The sequence below is a fragment of the Triplophysa rosa genome, linkage group LG21, assembly GCF_024868665.1.
Source record: "Triplophysa rosa linkage group LG21, Trosa_1v2, whole genome shotgun sequence".
Taxonomy (NCBI): Eukaryota; Metazoa; Chordata; class Actinopteri; order Cypriniformes; family Nemacheilidae; genus Triplophysa; species Triplophysa rosa.
Window position 1 is genome coordinate 9833720 of NC_079910.1, and position 26551 is coordinate 9860270.

Genomic DNA, 26551 nt, shown 5'->3' on the forward strand with positions numbered 1-26551 from the left:
CTCTTCTGTATCTCAGCTAAATGAAAACAATAATGACTAACCTTTGGTCTGTAACCCACTACATACGCTTTCAAACACTACGATGCACCTCTCCACGTTAATGGTACTTCTTTCATTCCTCCCTGTTTTTACTCTACTTTGAGATATGGGGATGGAGAGCCCTAACTGTGTTTATATTTAAATCTAATGGAATCTGTCTGGATTAAATCGATTTTGCGACAAGGCTGACTTATAAATGAACCTCACGTTCGGTCTCATTTATTGAGGGATGGAGAGGGCACATTTTCAGAATTTCACGAAGGGCCCTTTTAGGTCTTTTGATAAAGATCTAATGTAGAAGCACGGCGGGTCCCTTTAAGGGAGGGCACAGGTAGGATTATGAGAAATGAGGTTGGTAATGGCTTTACAGAGTGTGCACAGGGCTGAATGCTCTCTGTTATTCTCATACGCTCATTTTGTTTTCTTATTTCCAGGGCATTTTCATGAGACATATCTAAACAGATATAGCTGGTTTTGCACAGGAGGAAGTTACATCCATGCCATACTAATTTTTTTATGTACTCAGCAGCAATGTGCTTAACACAGCGTGTTTAAGTACCATATAAGATCATTACAAAAACTTTATCATAAATTATTTGAGAATTTTTTCTTTTTGGATGAACTATTACTTTAAACACTTAGGGCCCTATTGTACACCCGGCACAACGCGCAGCACAAGTGTTTTTGCTCGTTTTCGCCCGACGCAGTTCTCATTTTCCCGTCCTGCACCGCGTTGTTTAAATAGCAAATGCATTTGCGCTCATTTGTGTGCCCATGGGCGTGTTGGTCTAAAAAAGAGGTGTGCTCAGGCGCATTGTTGGCGCGTTGCTATTTTGAGGAACTGAAAATAGACTGCGCCATAGACCAACTCAAACCTGGTCTAAAGTCTAAAGTCAATGGCGCAATATTTTTTTGTTCAAAAAAAGAGCGCATTAGTAGAAAGTGCGCCTCTGGGCGGATTCACATAACGCCCTTTCACTTTACTTATTACTCAGAGAGAAGTGCAGCAGCACACAAACATGCTAAATATAAAAAAATGTATGGATTACAATGTAAAAGAGTATTATTGTGTACATAAAGATAAAAATCCGGCTTGTCATGTAGATGTTCTGCTCGCGCGCTTTAACCTCACGCACGAGCAGATGCATTTCCTCTCTAGAGAAGCGCCCAGTCTTTGCTCTTGCAAATTCCGCCGTGTAATTAGCGAATCCGCTATGGCGCGAGCGCAACTGGCTCTTAAAGGGAATGAGAGATGAGACTCTGATTGGTTTACTGCACGTTACGCCCAAAAAAACACCCATTACTCATTAAGAGAATCGGGACAACCCGTTAAGACCATGCGCCCGGGCGCACCGACCGTTTTTCTGTCGGTAAATTAGCAAAAGTGGATTCGGACACGCCCTGAGTGCACCTGCGTCGTGCGCTTTAAACCATGCGCTTAGATGGTGAAAATAGGGCCCATAGTGTTGAAAAGAATAGATTAAATTGGAATTTACAGGGGAAGTAAACCATTGATCTAACTGTGGTAAAAAGAAGATAAAAAGGATGAAAATGGTAATACATCTAAAGAAGGGAAAGAGCGTTACCTGCTGCTCTGTGTCATCAAAGCGCATTGGGACACGGTCTGGAGCTCACACATTTCCTCTTCAATCTCCACTTTGTACACATAGTGGCAAATCTATCTGGCAACGCACGGGCTGGCGGGGCACCGTAAGACACCAAAGCGTTTGCAGATTCACTCAAGTAGATACTGTAAGCACTGACGCTAATGCCAAGCTTTCACACCTAAAGGCATTTAATCTGCCCCCTTCATCCCAGTGTGCAGTCTAAATACCACTACTTCAGGGATGACAGAATGCCACCGGCCCGTGTTTTTTTACACACGATGGCCAAAGCACTTTATACGATGAGAACAGTTTATCTGTGTCATCCTTAATCATTTCACTGTCAGGCAGGGGATCGAAGCCTGCGCATTAGGGATTAGTTTTTGATTGCCATCGATCCTTATTGAACCATCCATCCGTCAAAATGTCTCTCTCTACCTCCATGACCAACGCTGGGAAAAAACTCCAGGCTACTACAGTGGCCCCCAAAAAAGCATTTGAGATATTTTACACAGAATGAAAATTCTGTCATCATTTACTAACCCTCATGTCATGCCTACAGTATGTGGAACTCAAAGAAGATATATGGAAATGTCTCAAAATATTATTTATATATTTATTATTTACTTATATGACATCATCTGAAATGTCAAGATTTTTTATGCTCCACAGAAAAACAATATAGAGGTTTGGATCAGATAAGGGTGTGTAAAAGATGGCAAAAAAATTTGCACTGTGCCTTTAAGCCACACTTAAAACTGTATGAATGTTATTAAAATATCTAACCAAAGGGCAGTAATCAAAAAATATAAATTACATTTAATATATAATATATTAAAATAATATTAATAAAAATCATAATTTTACGACAAATGTTTACGACTTTTTGTTTTTCAAATATTAGTGGAACTTGTCAAGTTATTATGTTTAATTTTGATAAAGGTTTAGCATCATTTGTTTGCAGATGCAGATCTAAGGCAATGATGACATTCAAACATTTTTAATCCAAATACTTATTTGGGGCCGCTGTACATAAAATATCCATGCATATGAGAGCACTGCTGAACTTTTCTACAGGGTCTGACCTATAAAAAAACATCAAAAAGTCTACAGGGAATATTTAACTACACATGTGCATATGTAAATAAACACAAACACATAGACATAGACATATATGTATACATACACTGCATGTCATGTTTCATTAACTGTGACCTACAGTTATTGAGGAAGAGAAGGACAGCAAAGCCGAGCGTTGAAGTGGCCAGCAGTATCAGACAGATGTTGCAAGGTATCATGAAGTACCGCACGACCAGCGATACTTTGTGCTGGTACATGCGGTCCCGCTCCGGGGGCGGCGTGGGGTACTGACAACTGGTCATACTCCACTCCGCGTTTTCCCTGAAGTACGCCAAGTCGGCAGTTGTTCCGAACAGACTCTGAGAAGAAGGGAGGTGAAGACCAAAGAAATCCGGAAACGCTTTTGAAATGTTAGCTTAAACTCCAGTGGCGCTTTTCGACAGATTTATAGCAGTTCCTTTCAGAAAAATGTAGGCAAATGCTTTCACCGGTCTCCAAGCAACGCATTTTGTTCCCAAATTACATCCACCACGGGAGGGTGCGTCTCCCATCCCTAATGTCCACAACCTTTCCGCAAACCCTCCATTACTTTCCAAAACACAGGGGTGGATGGTCGTGAAAGGTTAGCGCGTGAGTTCGCTTGAGTGTTTTTAAAAAAAAGCTCTGCTGGACTCCGGCCTGGATTGGCAACACACACAAATGAATAACAATTCCGCTGCACTTTGTACTTTAAATCCACACAAAACGCAGAACTTTGTGAATTAGTAATGAACTGGCTCTTGAATCGTCCTTCTAATTATTACGGCACACTGACTCCCCCTCCGTGCCTTCAGATGCGCTGCCACCTGTCTGTGCGCGCCATCCACGAGATGATGCCAGGCTGGTCTCCTGGTGGCATGTGTCAGGTTCGACTACGGGTGTGGCTGGGCATCATGCTAGCAGTCTGCCCAGGGAAACGCTTTGTTGCTCACAGGCTGCAATTAGAGTCATTAACCTTTCATCTCCAAACACACACACACAAAACATACAAATTGTACCACACACACAGCCACGGCAGAACTGCAACACTACGGCTCGTCTTCAGTCGTAAAGTTGAGATTTGAAACTTTTCTAACCCCTGACCCTGGCTGGACCTCCTGAATGAATGAATAATTAGCCCACCGAGAGTCTGCAGCTGTCTTGGATCAGTTTGAGCATATGCCCAAGAGAGCAACCCCCTCCACGTGCTCCCTTCAAAACACAACTCCTTTCTGGTAACGAGCCACAATTTTTTTATCAGTGGAAGGCGTTACGGACGATACACGCTGTGGAAAGTTATAGGTGTCGAGTGAGTAGTCCCATCCCTTAGAACATATGTCGGGAAGGCGCGTTCCTCTGTTCGGGCATCCGGAAACGAGATACGGAGAACAGCTGAGATTGTGAGTGAACGCGCAAAACAAACTGGTTTAGACAGTCTAGTATTTCCTCGTCCTTTTAGTAGCCAACTGAAAAAACAGCTCAGTGCACTTAGTTAAATTGCTTGGCTCTCTGAAAAAGTACCGGTTTCATTTTGATTCATTTGCAGTCAGATGCTATCCAGAGCTCTCTCCCTCTCCGTTGCACTTTGTCAAGCATCCATTCCGTTCCTCCGCTCTTCTCCTGGTGTCTCTCCTCGTGTCCTGGACTCAGACTGGCTCCAGCTGATCCTCAGAGGAAGTGTTCAGTGCCAGCCAAAACGTACACACTGATCGGCGCTATTCATGTCAGAAATCCCCCGGGCAGCAGGTACTCTGTCAGCGCGAGCCTGCGTTCAGCCAGCGCTTCTCAGCCGGTGAGAGAGAGAAAGAGAGATAGCAGTGACCAGGGAGCGGCTCTCGGAAATGAGTGGAGAGTGAGAAAGAAAAGCAGAAAAAGACAACGCAAACTGGCTAATGACACTTGGTCCACCTCTCTGTTACGTTAAATAATAAACGGAGAGCGTTTCCTACATCCTCACGGCACGGACGCTTGTGTCTCCCTCTCTCTGCCTCGAATGAAGGGGAAGATAGTGAGAGGGGGTGTGGACGAGGGGCTGTCTCTAACAAAGGGTAGGGAGGGGTTGGAGGGGGAGGCGGCGAGGGAGGGAGGGGGAAAATTAAAGCTTTTGGGAATACTTGGGAGTGCTTGAAAGGGGGGAAGCCGGAATGACAGCGGAGACACAAAAGGGCAATTGGACCAAAAACATGTCAAGCCTTCTGAGGACAGTGTAACCAACAATCTACTACAATTGTGCTAAATTGTAACCAGAAAAGAATAAAAGAGGAACAAAATCTGAAAAAGATGAATTGTACTTTGTTATTTATTTATTTGGGGTTTTGGTGAATTTTTATGAGCGATTAAAGAAAACAGTCAATTTACAATGCAAATGTAGAACGGGAAAAAAGCACGCAATGAAAATCAACAGACAGGCAAAACGTCTCCAAATTTAAAATATATTTAGTGATTCATCTTCTCGTGACTCCGTGCCATGTTTTTATTCATCTGTCACACCGTGAAAAATAAAAGCAAGGATGAGCGAATATGAATATTCAGGAGAACAAACTGGCAAGAGATCAGTGGGAAATGTGTTTTTAATCCATAGCATTATTTTAGTAGGTTTCCCATCTACAAATGTTTATTTTATGTTCTAAATCACATAATGAGGTCAACAGCACAGAGAGCTAATGCTGCTTTTATACACCCCCCCCCTTCAATACTGACTGGCGTATACACAATAGATCTTTACAAAGAAACCAGTACATACTATCAATTATGTATATGCTCTGTGTCTTAACCCACATCTCTCTGGATATCCTGTCATACACACACACACACACACACACACACACACACACACACACACACACACACAGTTTCACAAGGTTACGATCTGTTACGCATCGAGGGCCGTTTATCTTTTCAGACACTGCCTTTTCATTGACTTTATGGGCCCTGAGGAATCATGCATATAATGTACCAACCAGAGAGCACAGAGGTCAGCCAGGCCTTTAGCACGGGGCCCTGGGTTCACTCACCAGCTGTGGTGCTGGGCCCCCGAATAATGCCCAGGCTCCACCAGGGCCATTAATCTCCCTACAGGCTGACACGCAAACCAAGAAATACATTTAGCAGAGACAAGCGGTCATCAAGTGACATTCAAGAGTGCTGAAATAACCCCATCAACTAATGAAGGAATAGAAACAGAAGGGGGCGCCACATCTGGAGGCTTCGACACACCCTCTGTCATGCCTCAAATAAGAGCTAATTTGACTTCAAAGCACTCGGTAATGCATCTTTAATGCGTATGCTATCTCAGAAGGTTAACATCTCTCTCAGTGTGCTCTCCCAGCTGGCAACTTCCATTAAGAAACAACCACAAACTCTCTGCACTTCCCGCTCTCGTGTGGCGAAGAGCCGCGAGGCTTTTAATCTGCTGCTGCTTGTTTCTCTTGCCGTGTTCTTGGCATGATGCACGCGTGGTGTTTTCAGGGTTGATGTGACAGTGTGGGATGGAGCTGCGTGGTATACTGTTTTATTACACAGAAACTGAAAAACATGAAAAACATACTTACATCGTGTCTACACCGGTCAAGTATGGACAAAATGTAAAATTATAATGGGTTCCAATGCGTTTTATTGTCTTTTGCCGCATCGCATCATCGCACAGCGTTCGGTGTAGACCTGATGTTAAGATGTTTCCTTTTTCCCACATGTAAGTATCCCTAAAATATTCCCTTCATTACATGTTTTGTCATTTCATCAGATTATCATCAAATAAATTCGACTATGGGCAGATTCTCCTAACTTCTCAACTCATTATTCCACACTGCAAGAGATTAAGAGGATGAAGATGGAAAAACCTGTGAGTGAGAATAAACAAAAGAGCTGGGAGTTCCTATCTTCACTGTTGTGTCATACAGCCTGCAAGAATAGAAAACAACACCACACCACCTTGCGGAGAAGCAATGAGAAAGCTGGGATTTTTCTGAGTGTCAATGAGAAGAGACATTACACATGGGAAATAACATCAGCGTAATTTAACGTGAGAACACATCTGCCCGGCTGGCCTGCTGTCTGCTGATGCTCTCCGCCTGTCTACAGTGCATCCAGGTGTGAGCTATCAGAAGAATTAAGAAGTTTGCGCAAAATCTACAGGCGTTCTTTACATACCCGGAACACCAAACACCATATGGCGAGATTCCGGTTCTAATTTTAAACTAGGAATTTATCAATCCAATAGTTTTTCGTGTGAACAGCTCGAGTTTGAAGACTGTGGTTTCATATGGCTGTTGTCATTTCAAACAGCCCCTTGGGTTCAGATGTTCAAATCAAATCATTGTCAATTTGGCAGATTCAGACTGTCTGTTCTGCACGTCGCTGATCCACATCCAAACCAGTCTGGTGAGGAAACGGATGTACGAGTATGATTTAAATGTGGCATAGACAGGGTGAATCAAATCTGGGTGATTCATTTTCTTTATTTTGCAATAAAAAAAGAACAATATTTAAAGGAATAGTTCACCCAAAAATAAAAATTCTGTCATAATTTACTCACCTTCGAATTGTTCCAAATCTGTATAAATTTCCTTGTTCTGATGAACACAGAGAAAGATATTTGAAAGAAGAGTTCTTGGCTACCATTGACTACTATAGTAGGAAAAATTGCTTTATAATTTTTTTGGTTCTGTAACACAAAATAAGATATTTTGAAGGATGTAGGACAGCAAACAGTTCTGGGGCACTTTTGAATACCATTGTAATTTTTCCTACTATAGTAGTCAATGGTGGCCAAGAACTGTTTGGTTACAAGCATTCATCCAAATATCTTTCTCTGTGTTCAAATAAAAAAGGAATTTTAAACAGGTTTTGGAACAAGTCGAGAGCGAGTAACTCATGACCGAATTTTTATTTTTGGGTGAACTATCCCTTTAATTACAGTATATATAGCTGCTGTCTTTCTCAAACCTTGTATCTCCATATTTTGGTGATTCTCAATCAATCATTATTACTAGTCACCCTTTATGACTGTCAGGGGTTTTTGCAAATATCTAACCAATAAAAAGTAATAATAAGTGCTTGTAAACTTTGACAACGCTGTATTTATTCATTTAAAAAGTGTTTATCCATTTCATTGTGACATTATAACAGTGACAATTAAAATACTTTTTTTTAATTATAAAAATGAATTCATATTTTTTTATTTTGTGGTGGAATACTGATTTAATATGGAATGTTTAATATTAAATATTATTTTAACTTAGCTACTGAAGCAATAATACAGTTTAGCTCCATTTGGTAACCAAATAGCCACTTAATTTTTTCCTTATCATGTTACAGTACCATTCACCTATTTGAATAATTCAAAAGATTTTTCAATCTGTTAGCACAGTGCAAAAGCCTGTTCCACTTAGGCTTGCTCACTTGTAAAGGTCACTAGAGAGGTCTCTCTATATCTCTCTATCTAGTGTGCGTGCATGTGTGTGTCCTTGGCACAATCCACTAAAGACCACAGCAGATAAAACACAATTACCCTAATCCTTCTTTCCTAACTCAGTCCTCAGCCTAATACCTATTAGTTGATGTGTGCTCAGCACACGGCCGTCTACCGTACATCACATATTGATTCTGGTGGAAGATAGCCACTGCCACTCAGGTTAAGTGCTTTAGGACTGATGAAAACCAGCGTCAAATAAATCCCACCTTCTCTCGTATATCTAAGAACGAGCGGATAAATAACACCAGAGGATCATTTCATTGCTCAGGGGCTAATTTTTTATTCTTTGAGTATGAACATTTGTCTGGGATGGTTCTCTTAAAGCTCCTTCCAATTAGCCCAATTTGTGACACTGTCAAGTTGCCTTCTGAATATCAAAAAGATCTTTCCTCACAAGGCAAACAGCCTAAGATATTAAACAGATCATATTTGTGATCTTTTTATGGAATCCCCTATACTGTATCTCCAGACAACAACATCCTTCACCACCCGTCCAAGTAAAAATATGCATTTGACAAAGACTTATTTCTTCCACAGCTGGATGTTCAGCTCTGGATGGAGTAAGCTCATTACCCCCCTGCTCATAATGCCTCTCACATTGGGGCGAGCTGTTGAGCGCAGGCGGGTTCGCAGCTGCCCCGGGGCTGAGAGCTGGAGGTCTGGGAACAGGCCAGCCGCTGCGCACTAATGGAGAAGAACTAACCAGCAACGGCATTCAGATCCCCTCATTCATCAGCATGCTGTTATTCTCTCTCATCATGCTAACTACAATAATGATTGCAGCATTTAATACTTGCCATGCTTCAGCTACCCACTCTGTTCTTTATTTCCCACTATGCTTTGTTAATGGTCCTTACAGGACGATTGCGCTGGGGCCACGGCGCGGTGAGGAAGGTGGGGGATCTTTAAGGGGCTGATGAGGCAAAGTGCCAACACGGAGACAGCGCAGCCGGCAGTGAGTGACTGTTTTGCTGGAGACGTGCCCGACTTTGGTTGTGTTTGACACTGGGCTTCATGAGAGCTGGCATCCATGACGGACAGGAGCTGTGTGATTGAACTCGCAGGCAATGCAGGTGGGCAGCAGCAGCAGCTGTGGAACTAAACTTGAGGACTAGGTTGGCCTATATAGAGTGGGTTATAGCACTCTTTCTCAAATGGATTTGCTTTAAAGGAGACATCAGATGAAAACCCCACTTTTTCTGTGTTTAAGTGCTATAATCGGGTCCCGGGTACATCTAGCAAAATAAGAACCCAGTAAGTTTGTTTTGTTGTGCCTTTCCCTGCAAGCATTTGAGATTCAGATTTCTCTTCGATTGTGACGTCCAAAGCGGATTTTATTATGTTACCGCCCCTTAATCTACACAGTTCCTCCCAACGTGCTCCGCCATTGTTGTTTTCACAAGCGACAGCGGTGTACGTGACGCCATGGCTAAAGTTTGTGGACAACATGCAATGTAGTCGCTGCACAGAGTCCAAACCTAGGAAGAGACAGGAGTGGATTTATTTTATTTTTAGTGGAAATCCCTCAGAAACCATAAGTAAAAACCTGCTTGTTTGCGCGAATCACTTCAAACCGGAGTGCTTTTTCAACCTGGGACAGTACAAGCAGGATTAGCTTCAAGGTTGCTCCTCAGGAGGGATCGAGACCGACTGAACGAGACAAAACTGCCGATGTAAGTAATATTTATCAACAGTCTGAATTGACGTAAATGTACTGTATATATAGGAGGATAACGTTAGCATATGATAGCGAAGGGAGCTAAGTCATTCACGTGCTAAATAGAACATTCAAAGCCAGTGTTAAACTTACTGTATATAAGTGCAGATGGACACTTGGAGTTTAGCTGTATGAATGTTAATACATTATGTGCGTTAATATGTTTATCTGTGGCAAGCTGTTTGTTTTGCTAATGAACAGGGGCGATCACTGGGGTTAGTTTAATTTTAAACGTCTCAAGTCATTCCTTCTTAGGCTGAAAAATCTGTCACAGCAAACTAGCTCTCACATTGTGTGTGTAACGTTATAACTTGTCAATGACAAGCGCTAAAATCCATGTAATTCCGCTGAAATCTGCAGTGGATTCCATGGATTTTAGGTAAGCATACACGCACAACGTAAGTGAATTAGGATGCGCTGTTTGCTGTGACAGATTTTTTTGTCTCCGGGCTAATGATTTGAGACGTTTAAGACGAAACTAACCGCAGAGGAATTCAGGAAATATCGTTTAGCTAAACCATTGACAAGAGTTTTGTTTACACAGCCATTGGGTGTTTTTAAGCAAAATATGTTCCAGACATTTCATGAAGACCCTAATAAATCATACCAACTTGTTGAAAGTGCTTGTCTGAGGAGACCTTTAAGGGATAATTGTAAAAAAATCTGTCATTTATTCATTCTCATGTGGTTTAAAATCTGTATGACTCTTTCTTCTGTGAAACACATCAGAAGATATTTTGAGACTGTCCATACAACGGAAGTCAATGAGGGCCAATGTTGTTTGGTTACTAACATTCTTCAAAATATCTTCTTTTGTGTTCTGTAGAAAAAAGAGAGTCAGACAAGTTTGGAATGACACAAGGGTGAGTAAATGTTGGAAGAAATTTCCCTTTTGGGCGAACTATGCCTTTAAGGACTCAGAAACAACACTGGGCCCCATTGACTTCAATTGTATGGACACAAAACTACTAAAACATTTCTCAAAATATCTTCTTTTGTGTTCCACAGAAGAAAGAGTCATATAAAGGCTCTGAATGACATGAGGGTGAGTAAATGATGACAGATTATTTTTTTTGGGTGAACTATCCCTTTAACATTCAAACAAAGTCACCATCCTTTTCGCAGCTCTCCACAAGATTGGTCTTCTATGGTTACACAATCTTCTGATCTCCTCCTGTAAACCCTGCACGAGACTATGCCAGCTACGCCAAGAGTTGTTAGCGAGATTAAATTAAATTACGTCCTTCACATCTGAATGCTATTCGCTCTCTCAATGTAAGGAAAATGAAATAATCACATGCACATTTCAGCTTCTGGCTCAATACAAGCTACTTCACCACCATCTGTCTAGTGCAAAATTTCATCTCGGAAACTTTTGGTGTGCATCTGCGGTCCATTTATCTGCAAATCTACACTTGAGACAATTCTTATTTTCGGTTCATCCTCCACCATCAATAGCTGCGCAGATTCGCCTTACACAATTAACCTCTACAGAATAGAGGCCAAATTCGGCCTGTTTTCCATCTACTATAAATTAACCAGAGGTGGAGAGGATGCAGTAATTGGATGACATAGTGTGCATCCCCATTTTATAAAAACAAACACGGGAGCACCAAATAAAAGTCACATAATTCTACAGCATATCGACGAAAAACAGCTGCTTCATTTCTGAACGAAAGCACGTCTGCATTCTGCAATAAAGGCAAGTGCTTAGGGAGCAAGAGGAGTGGCTTTCCAAACCATCTGGACATTTTTACATTCTTCTGCATAGTTTATGATTGCATATCATCACACACGCGCAGATCCACATACCGACACATGCAAATAATGTGCAATCTGTTCTCCAACATTTCAGAAAGTTTGGGGCTTAACAGAGAAAACACACTCTGCAGTGTTTTATGTTTGCAGAATATTTTGCAGTCGGCAGTTGTGAATATTACATTTACATGTGGGGCCTAACAAGCTTGAGCTGAATACAAAATTCATAAATACTCAGCTTTATAAGCACTTTTCTTGAGTGTTACCATTAAGGCGTCAGAAAAAAAACTATACCCTAACCGTTCGTTCTTCCATAACAGTATATAGCACCATTTCCCAACCCACACCGCTCCAAAATATGCATGTGCACACTCATCCACACAAAACAAAGCGTTTTCCTCTTATCAATTCTGACAGTGACAAGCTATTATATGCAGGGACCGTTTCATTTGCATTTACAGTAATGAACTCTTTCTCCTCAACCTTTCATTTTCTCTTTCTCTCTTCGGTTCATTCTCTGGCGTACCAGATCGTCTTGGGTGGAGGGCAGAAGGGAATCTTAATTGGCATACAGTACATTCCCATCCAAGGAGAAAAAGGGAGCTTCAATTATTTATATTTCAAATCAAGAGCCCTGCAAACCGCCTTCCACAAAACAGCCTTTTCATCCTCTCTCACATCAATCAGACAGTTTTCAAAGAGTAACTGTCAAATGCGGAAGGAGCTTTAAGCAGCTGTGTATCTGCAATCAGGCAAGGCACTATGGGTATTACGAGGAACGCAGGATGGAGAAACCGCACAATTGTAGTCACTAAGAATACAGCAGAGCTGAGTTTTCCATTGAGTCATCCACGACATCGAGGCCTCGCACGCCCGCGCAGCAGGCGCTCGCTGGGTCGCACTGACACAGGTGTTCGAGAGAGCAGGAGAAACAGGGTTGTTCCATCACCTGGAACAATCTGTCAGCATTCAGAGAGGACAGAGACCCAACAGCTCAAGAAGACAAAGATAGATTTTTTCGCCATGAGACTGACTATATCTTCTCGGATCACTTTAAGAATGATTCAAAAGCTAAATACAGATAGTTATGCAAGTGCTGTAACCTTAATGGCTGAATGTTAAATGAACCTAGACTGCAATACTCATCTTGCCAACCATTTAATTCTCCATCCTGCAAAATGCAACAGGGAAATGACTATCAGGGAATGAGGTCCACCATGCTTGGCATAGCGTAAAAAAAAAGACAAAACGCACACCCCCACAGCTGCTTTCAGAAGCGCAACGCAATGATTGGTGTGCATTTATATGCTGCAGATGCCTCATCCATTATTCACCTGAAAACCAACAATGAGAGACAACAACAGACGCTGTGGTGTGGACGAAGACTTTCTTCCAAGAATCCATTCAAGATTCTCGGGAGAGTGGCAGATAGTGAGAAGAAACAGGGACGAGAGAGATTGAATCGAGCAGAAAAACAAAACTGCGCGCCCAGCGCGGGCATAACCCCGGACTTATCCAATGCAAACATTTGTTCTGCACGTAATCAGCAAACGTAAGCAATGCAATGCTGGAAAAATAACTGAAGGAAAAACATTGAGGTTGTGGGGACGAAAATAAAAGACCTGCTGCAGTATGCTGGGTCATTGGGTGCACTGCCTTTATCAGTTCATTTTAAACAATCTGACTTAGATGCATAAATTGCATTGTGCCTTAATTACAAAATACATTGGTGCGTGATTATGGGTAAAAGTAACAGGGTTGACCAAAACAGGGCTGCCATTGTTTAAAACAGGGTTGATTAGTATAAATCTTTTTGGAAAGAGAATTTAATTCCGATTAATTCTTACAAATACACATTTTCGAATACCAGTTACTACACAAAAAAAGTGTAACAGGGTTGACATTTAAGATCGTCACCTATTGACAAACATACGCATACGTGCTTGAGGGACACAAAAGGGCACCTGTTTGGTAAAATTACCCAGCTAACCTCATCAGACATCAGGTCTGACAGTCTCAGACAGACGTGCGAGGACTCCACAAACCGACTGCTATGCTTTCTCTGCCCAAGGCTTTAGTTACGTGAGCTCTGCACAATAGCCTTATGCCAACCCTCCCGAATAGATTCACTGTTCATGTCAATGTGATGAAAAACCAGGTAAGTAAATTTTGCCTCTCTGACAAGTGCATGTCATTCAGTCTGTCCTCAGGTAACTGTAGAGGGAGTTAGTCTGAAGGATGCGTGAATGGAGAAAAAGTGAAGCTTCCTTTAACTGAAACCAGCACGTTTTAATGAGCAACCCAGCGGCCGCCGGTCAGCCACGGTAGCGCAGAGCCCATCAGTAAACCCCCCTCCAGGAATCTATTCAGCAACACGGCTGCACAGTCTCCCTATTTCATCCCAATTACATCTGCTGCTCTTCTGTGTGATAACTTCATTGCATTTTCTGATTAGAGGGAATATCGCTTACGCTACCTCGCAGGATTCAGGCTACTCTGCATTCGAGACCCCCGCCCCCCCAAACAATTTCCCTTTTCAATTGCTTCTTGTACTGATGATCTATAAACTCCTTGCCTGACAATCATTCCCACATTTGGCTATCTGACCTGAGTACCACCCCACCCCCACTTCCCTACGGAGAGAGCAAGGGTCATGTGACTCTCCTCGCCAGGCAACAAATTGGCTCCATGTTCCAGTGTTCCAAAGGGCCGTTGCCATGTGACACCCTTCAAATAGATCCACTGTCACGTACGTGGAGCACTGCATGATCTCATTCATTCTGAGGTTGTTTGTGACATACAATCTCGGAGAGGCTGGGAGAAATAAAATTACATGCTGATCAGCCGGACGGCTCGTATCAAAAACAGGGGCACAAAGAAAAGAGGGATATTGATCGACCGCACAAAAGAGATCATTAGACTCATTACAGATGGTGAATAAGATGGTGTTCGGTAGCCCCTGCTTTCTATTTGGAGATCTGCTCACCCCTTGACCCAATTTATTATGCCAGGGCAATGAAACAAAGCTTTCCAAAAACTCATTCACTGTGGACTGTAACTGCAACAAGCCTTTGAAATCAAAACAAAGTGTTCTTACGGACCCCTTGACTTCACATGAAAATGTACAATGAACATGAACACTTACAGCAACAACCAGACAGAACAGGAAAAAAAAGCAAATAGTTATCATTTTGTCATCAGTAAATACATTATAACTACCTTGCAGTGTATCTCACAGCATCTGTAAAATAAATTATATTTACATTCAGCATTAAGGTGCTGTGGTAGTCTATGCCAACATTAGAAAACTATTATTAGCATCATTTGTACCATAATATAAAGTAAATCCAGGTAAACTGAGTCACTTTTTCCATCTCAATTAGTTGACCCGGTTTAGAAAGAGAAGGTGAGAGAGAAAACTTGGGGGGGTCAAAGGAGGGCAATCTGGGTGGTCTTGCAGGTTGAGCTGTATGTACGTTACTCCTGTTTTGGTGGTGGTCACACTTGGGTTGGAGACAGAGATGAGCGAGGACAAGTTTGAGGTAGAGGCAAAGTCAAAAAACAAAATAATGAAAATCTGAGGGTACGCTTCCACAATAACGATGTAGTAAAAATGAAAAAGTTTTTCGTTTGCATTTTTAAAGACTTTTTCAAAACACGGACTGTATTATGCATGCGCATGCTCACATACTAATACCCAGTTTTAACCTAAAAGTGCTTTTAAATAAGCAGATTTTTTTGCTGTTCTTCCAAAACCTTGGATGTCCAAATTCATTGTTTTTCAGGAAACTGAAAAAAAATACTGCTTTTTAAATGATTAAATACAGTGTTGTCAAAGTAAACAAGCGCTTTTTAATACTTTTTATTGGTTAGATGTTTGCAAAACCCAGTGACAAACATAAAGGGTGACCAAAAATAAGGATTTATGTCAAAAAACAAATCACGAAAATATTGAGATATGAGGTTTCAGAAGAAACGCAGTGATATGTAATTAATGGGTCTCCGCTGGTCTTAGTGGTGCAATAAATCTACGTTTGTTAGAGGAACATTAATAAGTATGTTGCGTAGAAGAAAAACACTTTTTTGAGTATATATGCGCATGAATGTAATGTGAACAGGTAATATGCACGTGCATGATGTCACCGTTTTCACAGATTTGCATTTCTGTAGTATACACAGACACGATAACAGCAACATTTTCATTTCCAAAACACTGTTGTCATGAACAGCCTAAACGCGTTAAAGTTTTCGGTTTTAGTCGTGTAAATGGCCCCTGAGAGAGTGTGGAGAGGCAGAGATGAGCCGAGAGAGCAACAGTGGGAATGAAATATGGGAAATTCAAATGCTAATGCAAACCTGCCAGAGAAATGAGAAAATATACACAAATCAAAAAAGACTTGAATTGCTCAAGGTGTTGACATCAATCATTGTCAGATTATTTTTCTTATAGTTTGATAAACTGTGTACTGTTCCTTGTACAGTTCCTTATCAATCAGCCAACATGCACATCCACCAAAGCTGATTTTCCCCCACATTTGCCATTTGGCGAGTGCTAATTTTAGGCCCTGGCCAAGAGTGATGTGTTATGGTAAGATGTGCCAGTAAAGTGCAAGTGTTACAAGCTATCAGACCAGCTGCACTGTCTATACAGCTGGTAGCGTCCATGCGTGGGTGAGCGTGTGTGTGTTTCCATCCCACACCTACAGGGGACGGCTCATCTCCATTGTGCAGCTCGACCGCTGACCACAGACTGCTGACAGTGGATGTCAGCCAGAACGCATCTGCGGCCAGGCAGCGACCCAGCCAAAACCAATCCGGCACTGGGCTTGAACGAACTGATGGAAAACCAAAGCCAGCACCAACATATTCACAAAAATACCCACACAAAACATAGGGTGCACAATAGCCAAACTCTGTTGTGGAACACCTGGCCCATTTTGGAAGAGTAGTTCACCACAGTTAGGTGAAAATGCAAGAGGATGACAGTGATGGAACACCAGCAATTTACCACGAAGGTTGCATTCCACCCTGAGGATGGGCAGCCGGGTGGACCACCATGATGCGTCTCTGACCCGTCTGTCGTCTGTCTGTCATGGCCACATGCGAGTCCTCCTTGGATCAATGAGCTGACCTTCCTGTCTCTCTACCACCTGCCCACAACAACTCACTCACTGAGAAACTAATCCACTCCCCCCTCCACACACAATTCCATTCCACAATCAAATCTTCCTCTGTATTTCTTTCTTCTCATATTTCATATATCTTCCATCTCTTCTGTATCATTTCCCCATCTATCGATCAAAACAGCCTCTCTATAATTGGTAGGTTTATTTAGTGACTCCAATAGACAACGGAATATAAGAGGAAGAGAGAAAGAAAATGGGCAGCGAGATGAGGTGAACTCATCCTACGGGAGACGGTGGCACTTTGGTAAAGGTTATTGTCTTATAAAAGGCTGAGAGCCTGGAATAATTCACTTGGAAATCAATTTCCATCGCACTGTTCATACATTAGCCGGCAGTGATGGACTGTGTGAGAAAAACAGCACCTCCCCCCACTTCCTCTCTGTCACTTTCTTTCTCCGTCTTGGCTTTTTTTCCCACGTATTTCGCACTGACCCCCGTTTTCATTTTCTGCGCTTTCATATCGGCTACTGCGCTTCATTCCAGCTCATTTGAAAAGAGTGAATTAACTTGAAGATTAACTGACCTGTGCTAAACACCTCTAAATGACAAAAGAAATGGCCAAACGCGAATCCTTGTTAACACGAGGTACAAAGTGACACTCTTGATTGGGTGTGGAAATCTCATGGGGTGTTCAAGAGCAGTGCTTTCTCAACATGTTATGTCTAATGTACCGCCACAGACCCATCAGTAACACCTGATTTAAAGGCAGGGTGGGTGATCCTGTCCAGAAACATTTTTTGTCATGTTGGTTGGAAATCTCTTTACATATATACAGTATATATCGTCTGTGAAAGGCATAGGACTAAAAAACTTTCGCCCAATCAAAACTTTCTGGCCGAACGCTGTGACTGGTCAGGTGTACATTTTCACCCAACGTATTTTGCATACTACTGCGCACCGTGTTCACGCAGACATCATACTTCATCAGCGCGCTCACGTCCGCTGTGTCAATGTAGGGAGAATGGCGGACAATCAGCAACAATCAAACTTTCCTGCGGAACCGACAACAAGTAAATCTACAAATTTGGATCAATAAAGAGGAAAAACTGGATTTAACATCGGTTCAGCTTTTACACGATGGAGACAGCTCCGGCAGGCAAAGGGTCTGAAATATTACATTTATGCATTTGGCAGACGCTTTTACCCAAAGCGACTTATACTGAATTGTATTATACATTTGTTTCTGACTATGTGCAATTCCCTGGGATTGAACCCATGACGTTGGCATTGCTAGTGCCATGCTCTAACCACTGAGCCACAGAAAAGCTAGATGATACCATGGTTGCTCTCTCTCTCTTTTGGACAGGTATGTACATGCTTCGAGAAGAATTGAATGGTGGATTTAGGAAATACATTCATGTGTTTGGAGGAGGCTTGGTTTTGGATGGCGAATCGCATAGAGGGTGGGATTATAATTTCAGTGCTAGCAGGCTAAAGTTAGCACCTTTCCAAATCAACCACCCCACCTTTACGTACATCAAATACACAAACACCTAACTAGAAAGGTGTCAAATTCATATTATACTGGATATAACATACCATTATTATTACTATTAAGTGGCCATTACAACAATGATTCAGTTTTTAAGATAAAACTCAGTAATACAACGTGTGACAGACTCACTACATAGCTTCATCTGTTCTGGAGGCAATCAAGGAGAAACTCTGAGACAGACATAACAACTTAATTATTTATAAACCAAAACCAGATGGGACGTTCAACAAAGGAAAATTAATTTGCAGTCTTTGTACGATGGAATTTAGTTGTTGCCAAAACTCAACGTGAATGAAAATATCACCTGCAAAGGATATGCGAAATGCATCCATTGTTATTATAAGTGTCCATATTTGTCACCCACACAAATTGACACAACTTAAAATTGCAATGTCTGAAAAGAAACTAAATGAGGTAACACCTTACAATAAGGCTGTATTTATTAACATTAGCAAATGCATAAGAATGCACAAGCTAACATGATCTAGCAATGAGTGATACCGTTTTTCAGCATTTATTAATGTTAATGTTAGTTCATTTTAAAACATTTTACATATAAGTAGAACACTCATTTCTTGGAACAACCTTTTTGAAACCTGTTTTTGGTAGATTTCTGTTCCTCTTTTTTAATTGGTTTAGGTGTTTTTTAGGATGCTAAGCGTCTTGGTGGTTTTATTGTGTTATCATGTTTTAATTTTGTTAGTTAACTTACTTTTTTTTAGATATTATTACTAATCAAAACAAGCAACTGCAGTTTGATATTACTTTGAATGCACAACTTTTTTTTTAATTCAGATTCTCCATATTACTAAATGCTTAGTAAATGCTGAAATGATCTAAAATTATTATAGTTGAATTTTACATTGTTGGTTCATGTTAGCTAATGCATTCATGCTATCAAAACTATTTTTATTTTAATGTTACCTTAAAAACATTTATGTTTTACCAAAAAAAATCTAAAATCAAGAGATTAATCATGATAAATTGTTCAAATCTAGCAGCAGAAACTAAAGCTAAAGCTATAGGCGATACATTGAATATGAAGTAGGCCTATGTAATTGAGCTTAAGATATAAAATAACGAAAATAACAGGTTTATTGAACACTGCTGTAAATTAAGATAATTGTGCCAAAACCTGTTTCATACATCTACCAACAAAAAAATGACAATCTCTTCTACAAGTACCCCCTGCAACCTAAGTACCCCCTGATATGTGCACCCCTAGTTGGGAATCACTGTTTTAAGACACTGACGAAAACGGTGCCCCTGATTTTTCTCAGGCCAGCCCGTCATCATCTGCCGCCCACCATCGTGCTCTGATGAGGATTCCACATGTATTTAGCTATAGCTATAATGAGGCCAGATTGTGTTTATGGGTTAGTGTAAATGTTTAATGCGTTACGCTGATGAAGCTTCTTTCTCATCGAGCCCTCAGAGAGACAGAACAACGCCCACCCAGCAGCCCACCCACCCTTATAACTCCATCTTATCTAAGCCAATTACATCGCGGTATGACAGCGCATTCAAAAGCACCAATTAAGTCCATCAGTCTCCGCTCCTAACACAGTTTCTCAATGGACATCCTGTTCAATTTCTTCTTCATACTTTATTCTTCTTTCTCTTATGAGACCAACATGTCATAACCACTGAAACAGGTTCTTTTTCATTATTCCGACTGTAGGAACCAGAACAGTATGTGGTAAGTGCACATAATGGTTTAGCCTGGAGTGCACATAATTAATGAGAGAGTCTGATAACAGTATTGCTTCGTTACATCACATTCTATTAAGGAATGGAAATTAAATTAAGCAATTGATAAACACGGTGAAGCCCTCACAATCAGCGCCAAGCTTCGTGTTGGAATGCTAATAGTTTGTTGCGTTTTTTTCTTATCAATTAGCCAGGCACAGCTGTTTTTTATCCTCGGTTTTTTGCTGTGAGGGACAGTAGCATCGTCTATATGGTGCATACGGCACAAACCAATTAATGCAATTAGTTTCACAATGGATTAAGACTTGATTTGTATGATAATGGAAGAACGCGTACGAATAAATTGAGAAGCACAATGTGCAGAGAATTCACATTCCTTTTAGTCAAAAACAGCCAAAAGTGATTTTCCGAACAACAGCTTTTGTTTAATGTCCTCAACAGCCGTTGTTTTAGCCATTATATTAGCATGCTAGATTAAATGCACATTTGCATAGGCTTTAATCACAGATCTTTTAAATCAATTACACGAGGAGCGAGACTGCGTGGCCCTGGGTTACGGATTGTCAGATTGAAGCTTATTGTTAGCATTATGTTTACACTGTTTGACATGCTAGCTTGCTTCATATTTTTCAACTGATATGCATATAAAGACGTATCAAAATATTTCCAAAACAGTAAGTGTGTATCATGCGTATCGTTATTAATATATGCCATATGTTTGTCATTCTTTCTGCTATTTGACACATGCGTAAGAGCTACGAACATTAACAACTACAGGGGTTGTACACAGAATGTGACAAAAATGTGTCTACTAGCAGAATTAATCAGTGTCAGAACGCTGATTGAGATTATGAAGCGCGAGCGTGGGGGAATCTGACGGCATCCTGAAACTCTGAAGCTCTTCTCTTCTATTTTTACACTTCCTCACGGAGACGCTGCAGGGCTCTTTCCGTTAAGCGCTGTGATTGCTAAGTGTGATGATATCACTTACACATTTACATCGTCGTGAAGGAACCGTGGGCAAAATAACAGCAATCTCTGTATTTAGATTAGTCAGGCTGGCAAACACGGCAAAGATGGCAAACACGGCTACAGAATAGAAGCAGAACGCACAGCGCAGGCTTCAGTGCGCTCCGCCCAGCGATCATGCAATGCTTTTACAATGCTGAAAAAAGGTTTTTCTTTTAAACATGTTAACGTTTACCAATTTTGAGTTACAAAAAATAACAACAGTAACATAAAGCAAAGGGATGTGACATTGTGAAAACATGTCATTAAAGGGATATATCACCCAAAAATGAAAATTCTGTCGTTATATACTCACCCTCTTGTCATTTCAAACCTATATGACTTTCTTTCCTACGCAGAACACAAAAGAAGATATTTTAAAGAATTTTGGTAACCAAAATTGACTTGCTATGGTTTTGTCTCCATACAATAGAAGTGAATGGGTACCGCAATTCTACAAAATATCTTTTGTGTTCTGCAGAAGAAAGAAAGTCATACAGGTTTGAAATGACAACAGTAAAAGTATGACCAAATTTTCATTTTTGGGTTAACTATCCCTTTAAAAAACAAAATACAAATACAAAAAAAAAACGCTTTTACAACATTGAAAAATAGTTCTTCTTTTACAGCATTTCCCCTACATCATTTTGACAATGATATAAAAGCAAAGAGATGTGCTAAAATTTTGTGAAACATTCTGAAAATGTATGTATATAGACAAAGAGGACACAAATACATTACATTTACAATTTAGATGTGCCAGCAACATACATTTTCTAACCTCTGCCGGGCCGAGGGGAGACATTGAGGTGATGGTTAGTGGTGGTGAACTGGGAGGTGGGGTTGTGAGTAGCAGGTAGATCGGGGTCAGGGTGAGCAATTCCCTCACGCCTGTCTGCTGCCTGAAGCCCGTCTCCGTCAGGCAAGCTAATGGAGACCTCAGCCCCATTTGAGCAGACCCCCTGGAGCCTCCCCCCGACACAAACATCAGAAGAAATGGCAGTGATGTGTGCACATAAGCAGGGGAGCAGATATGAGAAAACCTATGGACAGGGGCCAAGATTTTCTGTTAATGTGGAGCACTGGGGATCAGAGATGTCTGCCCACCAGATGGGTCCCCCACTTAACACCAGGCTGGGTGGGGATAAACCCCTGGTTCTCCTCTGCCATGCCCTGTCCTGCCCCTCGTGTTGCCGTCTGAATGTTAAACAGATCCTATTTCTCTGCCCTTGCTCACGTTCTCCCATCTCTCCCACTGTGACCTCTAGGTCGCCGCTCATCATCCGCTAAACACAATCAGTCTTATCTTCCAACAGCCGTGTACGGTATTGTTCCATCCATCAACTATAAAGAGACATGAAATCAATGGAGCATTTGTAACATAAAGCTGGTTGCAATCGAATTGTGTTATCTGTGTACATAATGACCCCTGTGAGGAAGAGTCATGTTTGTGTGTGCGAACATGTGGGCAGGAGTGGGGATTATGATGTGTGGGGAGGTTCTCCAAGTTGACATCCAAAGGATTGAGGTTTGTGTCATTAAGTACTACAAGCAGCTATAAAAATCAATAGATGCTAATGAACAGTTATGTGATAGTGTCAGTGCAGCTGCGCCCCCTTGTGGACAGACATCAAAATACAGCATTGACTAACAGCCTGCCTCCTGACTCGCTCGCATTCTGTAAACTCAGTTGCATATGTACATGCATTCATAAACCTTCCACAAAATAAACATGGCATCCATCTTTAATTCGGTGTATAAATGTACTTTTAGTAAATGTGTTAGTGCCCCTAAATGGTCCTGTCATACTGTCAAATAGCATGCATGTATATGTATATGAGTTCATTTGCAGAAACAGAACTTCAGAATTTCAAAATAGGATGCAATCATGTTTTTGTGCATTTCAAGTAATATCAAACTGCAGTTGGTTGATAAACTCTTCATGTTGAAGTGTGGGGAAGGGGACAGTTTTAAGGGAATCAGGTCTCGCTGATGTTTTTCAGGCAGGTGTGAATGTGATATAGCAGCTCACACTCGTCTTGCCAACATCTCGTGGGGAAACCAGTTAGCATCCTAAAAAAACACCTAAACCAATTTAAAAAGAGGAACAGAAATCTACCAAAAACAGGTTCCAAAAAGGTTGTTACAAGAAATCAGAGTTCAGTCCAAAATGAAAATGAACAATTCTGTCATCATTTATTCAACCTCACGTGGTTCAAAACCTGTATAGAACACAAAAATATATATTTTGAGAAATGTTTTCGTATCAATACTATGGAAGTCAAAGGGGATCAATGTTGTTTTTATATCTTCTTTTGTGTTCTTCAAGTCAGGTTTGGAACCTGACTTGAAGGTGCATAAATGATGAAAGAATTCAGATTTTTAGGTGAACTCTCTCTTAAATGTATCATGTATTTCTGTAAATCAATTTCGAAACAATGTATTGAATTGAATTGTATTTTGATGTTTAATCATTTCTGTCAATAAACTCTTATTTAGCTAAAAGGTTTGGCATAGTTCACACAGGACAGTTGTCAGGATTTAATAATGTCTAAACTTGAGTTAAAGGTATGCAGTTGTCTGACCTGAGCTGAACTCTGTTACCTCTCACTGGCTTCCAGACAATTAAGACGACAAGTACTGCCTTCAGTGACCACCAGATGGCGGTATGTAACCTATATAAATATTGCACAGGTAAGATATATGGGCAGCATGGGCACCTCTGGCTAATTTTCATCACACCTGTCACATTATGGAACAGCACTACCAGGCCTGTATATATAATTTAAGTGTTGTGACTCAGTTGTGATGTCATCAGACGTAGGACTTAAGTATTTCCTTAGCAAGACAGACAGGTCAAGGATGACTTTGTGGTGAACAGCTAATCCCTTTTCCGCCAAAATGACGTTCTGGTGATCACGAATGATGAATGTGTGTCTTATCTCATTTTTAAGCATCACGTGAAGGCCTGGAAGCAAAATAATCAGATCACCAAGAGGTCATCTTTAAACATCCTCACTCTCTATCTTGAGATCAAAACAACAGTAATTACCTAGCGTGAACATTCAACACAGTCAATAAAACAGACTATTATGGTTTTACTCTTGCTGAAACTAGCCTCGAGGCCAGAAGCAGCAGGCTGTTTGTACTGCACACTACACATAGTCAGACTTGGTTAAACACTGACAGACAGCGAGCTGGTAAACGTTCCTCAGCTGCATCAAAAGTGCATGCTGGTCTAGTGGAAAACAGAAGCCTCTCGTGGATGAGCTATGGCCCTTAGCCAATTAGACAAGCCATGGCAACAACTGCTACAAAACTTCAATCTGATTTTCAGTCAGATGGAGCACAAGCATGATGAAAGGTGTGAGAGAGAGTGATTGAAAGAGAGAGAGAGAGAGAGAGAGAGAGAGAGAGAGAGAGAGAATAAAAGATGCAGAGAAATACATTTTACTTGAACAGGACTGCCACTTCATAACCTGACCGAATAAGGCAGGACAATGGGTGAAGGGTAATGAAAAAAACATGGAGAATGAGGAGTTTTCGATCAGTCTGTGAAGGCACATATTGCACTCGTTCATGCAGATCTGCACGTAAAATACACACCTCCCCTTTCCAGGTGCTTTACCATGACAGGCTATGATCATCACCTGTCAGCTGCAGAGATGTCTTGAAATTGTCAACAGAACGTAAACCCTCACTTGCACTGACGAATCGCAACTGTGCCAAAGATTTCCCTCTTTTTTCCGCCACTCTTATGACCCTTTAAGACACACACACCATGATTAAATCACACAAATACACGCACAAATTGAGCCCTTCATCCACAATTCAATAGCAAACTGCCAATTAAAATATGCATTGCGTTCACTACAGGTTCTGCAGAACAGGTATAGGGCCTCTGGGAACCCGCTCAGCTGTGTGAAAGTTGATAAACAAGGAGGGGCGGCTCGACATTTCAAAGGTCAAGTACTGGGACTGAGGGGCATCAGATTTACAAAAGAAAGAGGAAGACAAGTAAAACCCAGACATGCAGAGAAAACAATGATGGAAAAGAAAAAGAAAAGAGATGAGTCACCTAAAAAATGTGTCAGTGGGATGACAGCGTGATGAGATATTCGGACATGAAGCTGTCTGTACTCTCAATGGCTCATCTGCATCGCACCTCGTTTGCATTGCGGAACTTGGTTAAACTTTTATGCTTCGCTAACGGTTGCTGTCACTCATGCAACCTCAAATGGCTAACTCTCATTGAATATGAATGACTTCCTGTCACTCTGTCGCTGTAATTCGCTGTCACATAGTAGAGGGCACACGACACAATCTCTGCATCGATAACACTCACGTTTGCATGTCTCGGGTTATGGGGGTCAAAGAATGGCAACAACTGTGAGTGTGAGAAACCTATGAAGCTTGAGAGTTAGAAAACACCTGAAGCATAAACAAAATCATCTTTATAAAACAAATACTACTGGACTTCTAGCTCTACTCACCAACTCTTAAAGGGACAGTCACCCCCTAAAAAATCATCCTCTGCCATTTCAAACCTGTATATGACTCTTTATTCTGTGGAACACAAGAGAAGATATTTTGAGAAATGTCTCAGTGGTTGTGTCATACAATGGAAGTCAATGGGGGCCAATGTTGTTTGGTTACTGTAGCGAGGAAGGCGGGGCGAGAGCCGTGGGGCGAGTAAGGCGGGGCCGGCGGCGTAAGTGGCAACGAGTGTCAGCTGTGCGACCGCCGGTCCCCGCATGCCTCACGGGGGAGCTCGGGAGCATAAGAGGACGAGCGACCGGACCATCGAGAGAGAGGACCCGGGCCCGGAAGTTAAGTGGAGTCAGTTTGTTTGGCCGGCAGTCGGCCGCGAGGGGCTGCCGGCCTGTTTTATTATTGTTTATTTACTTTCACGATTAAAAGTTTATTGTTTGAATGATGCCGGTTCCCGCCTCCTTCCTTCCCTACATTGAACTGTGTTACATTGGTGCCGAAAACCCGGAGACAGAGGACATCTGTCGGAGATGCTCTCGCCGCGAGACCGCCTCGAAGGGCTGCTAGGAGATTCGGCAGAACGGACAAGGAGTCTGCCACGGACTTGCCCGAACCGTTGGTGCCGGAGAGAGAAAGCTCACGGGACAAGACCTCGCTGCCGGGCTCCTGGGCCGAGGTGGGGTGGCGGCCGTAGAAGAGGAGACGGAGGAGTTCGGTCCGTTTGCCGTGGGCTGAGCCTGCTACTGTCCACCAAGGAAAAGGGAAGAGCAGGAACGGACGGCTTGCTGCCGGCTGCCCTCGGGGCGAAGCCATCGCCGGCCGCCAGGAGGCGAGAGGATCAGGTCGCCCCGGAGGTCCCCGCACCACCGCATAGCACCGCGAGGAAGAGCCTCTCGGCTGGGCTGAGGACCGAGCGGCAGCGTGTCGGGGAACTGACCACTTTTTTTTTTTGTCCTCTCTCTCCCTCTCTCG

The 26551-nt window shown here is 41.9% G+C and overlaps 1 protein-coding gene across 11 annotated transcripts in view; it reads right to left on the reverse strand.

The window, feature by feature from the left end:
- The window catches only part of agrn (agrin), a 212269-nt gene that overhangs the window by 128248 nt on the left and 57470 nt on the right, over positions 1-26551 (reverse strand). For 2 of the 11 annotated variants that reach the window (XM_057319911.1, XM_057319909.1), the window contains exon 1: positions 2863-4734. The exons of 8 other annotated variants lie outside the window; for them this stretch is intronic. In XM_057319911.1, coding sequence (XP_057175894.1) covers positions 2863-3025 — 163 coding nt within the window. In that variant the 5' untranslated portion in view covers positions 3026-4734. Of the gene's footprint in view, positions 1-2829; positions 4735-26551 lie in introns of those variants that run through there. One more of the 11 variants, XM_057319908.1, reaches the window with a different exon arrangement.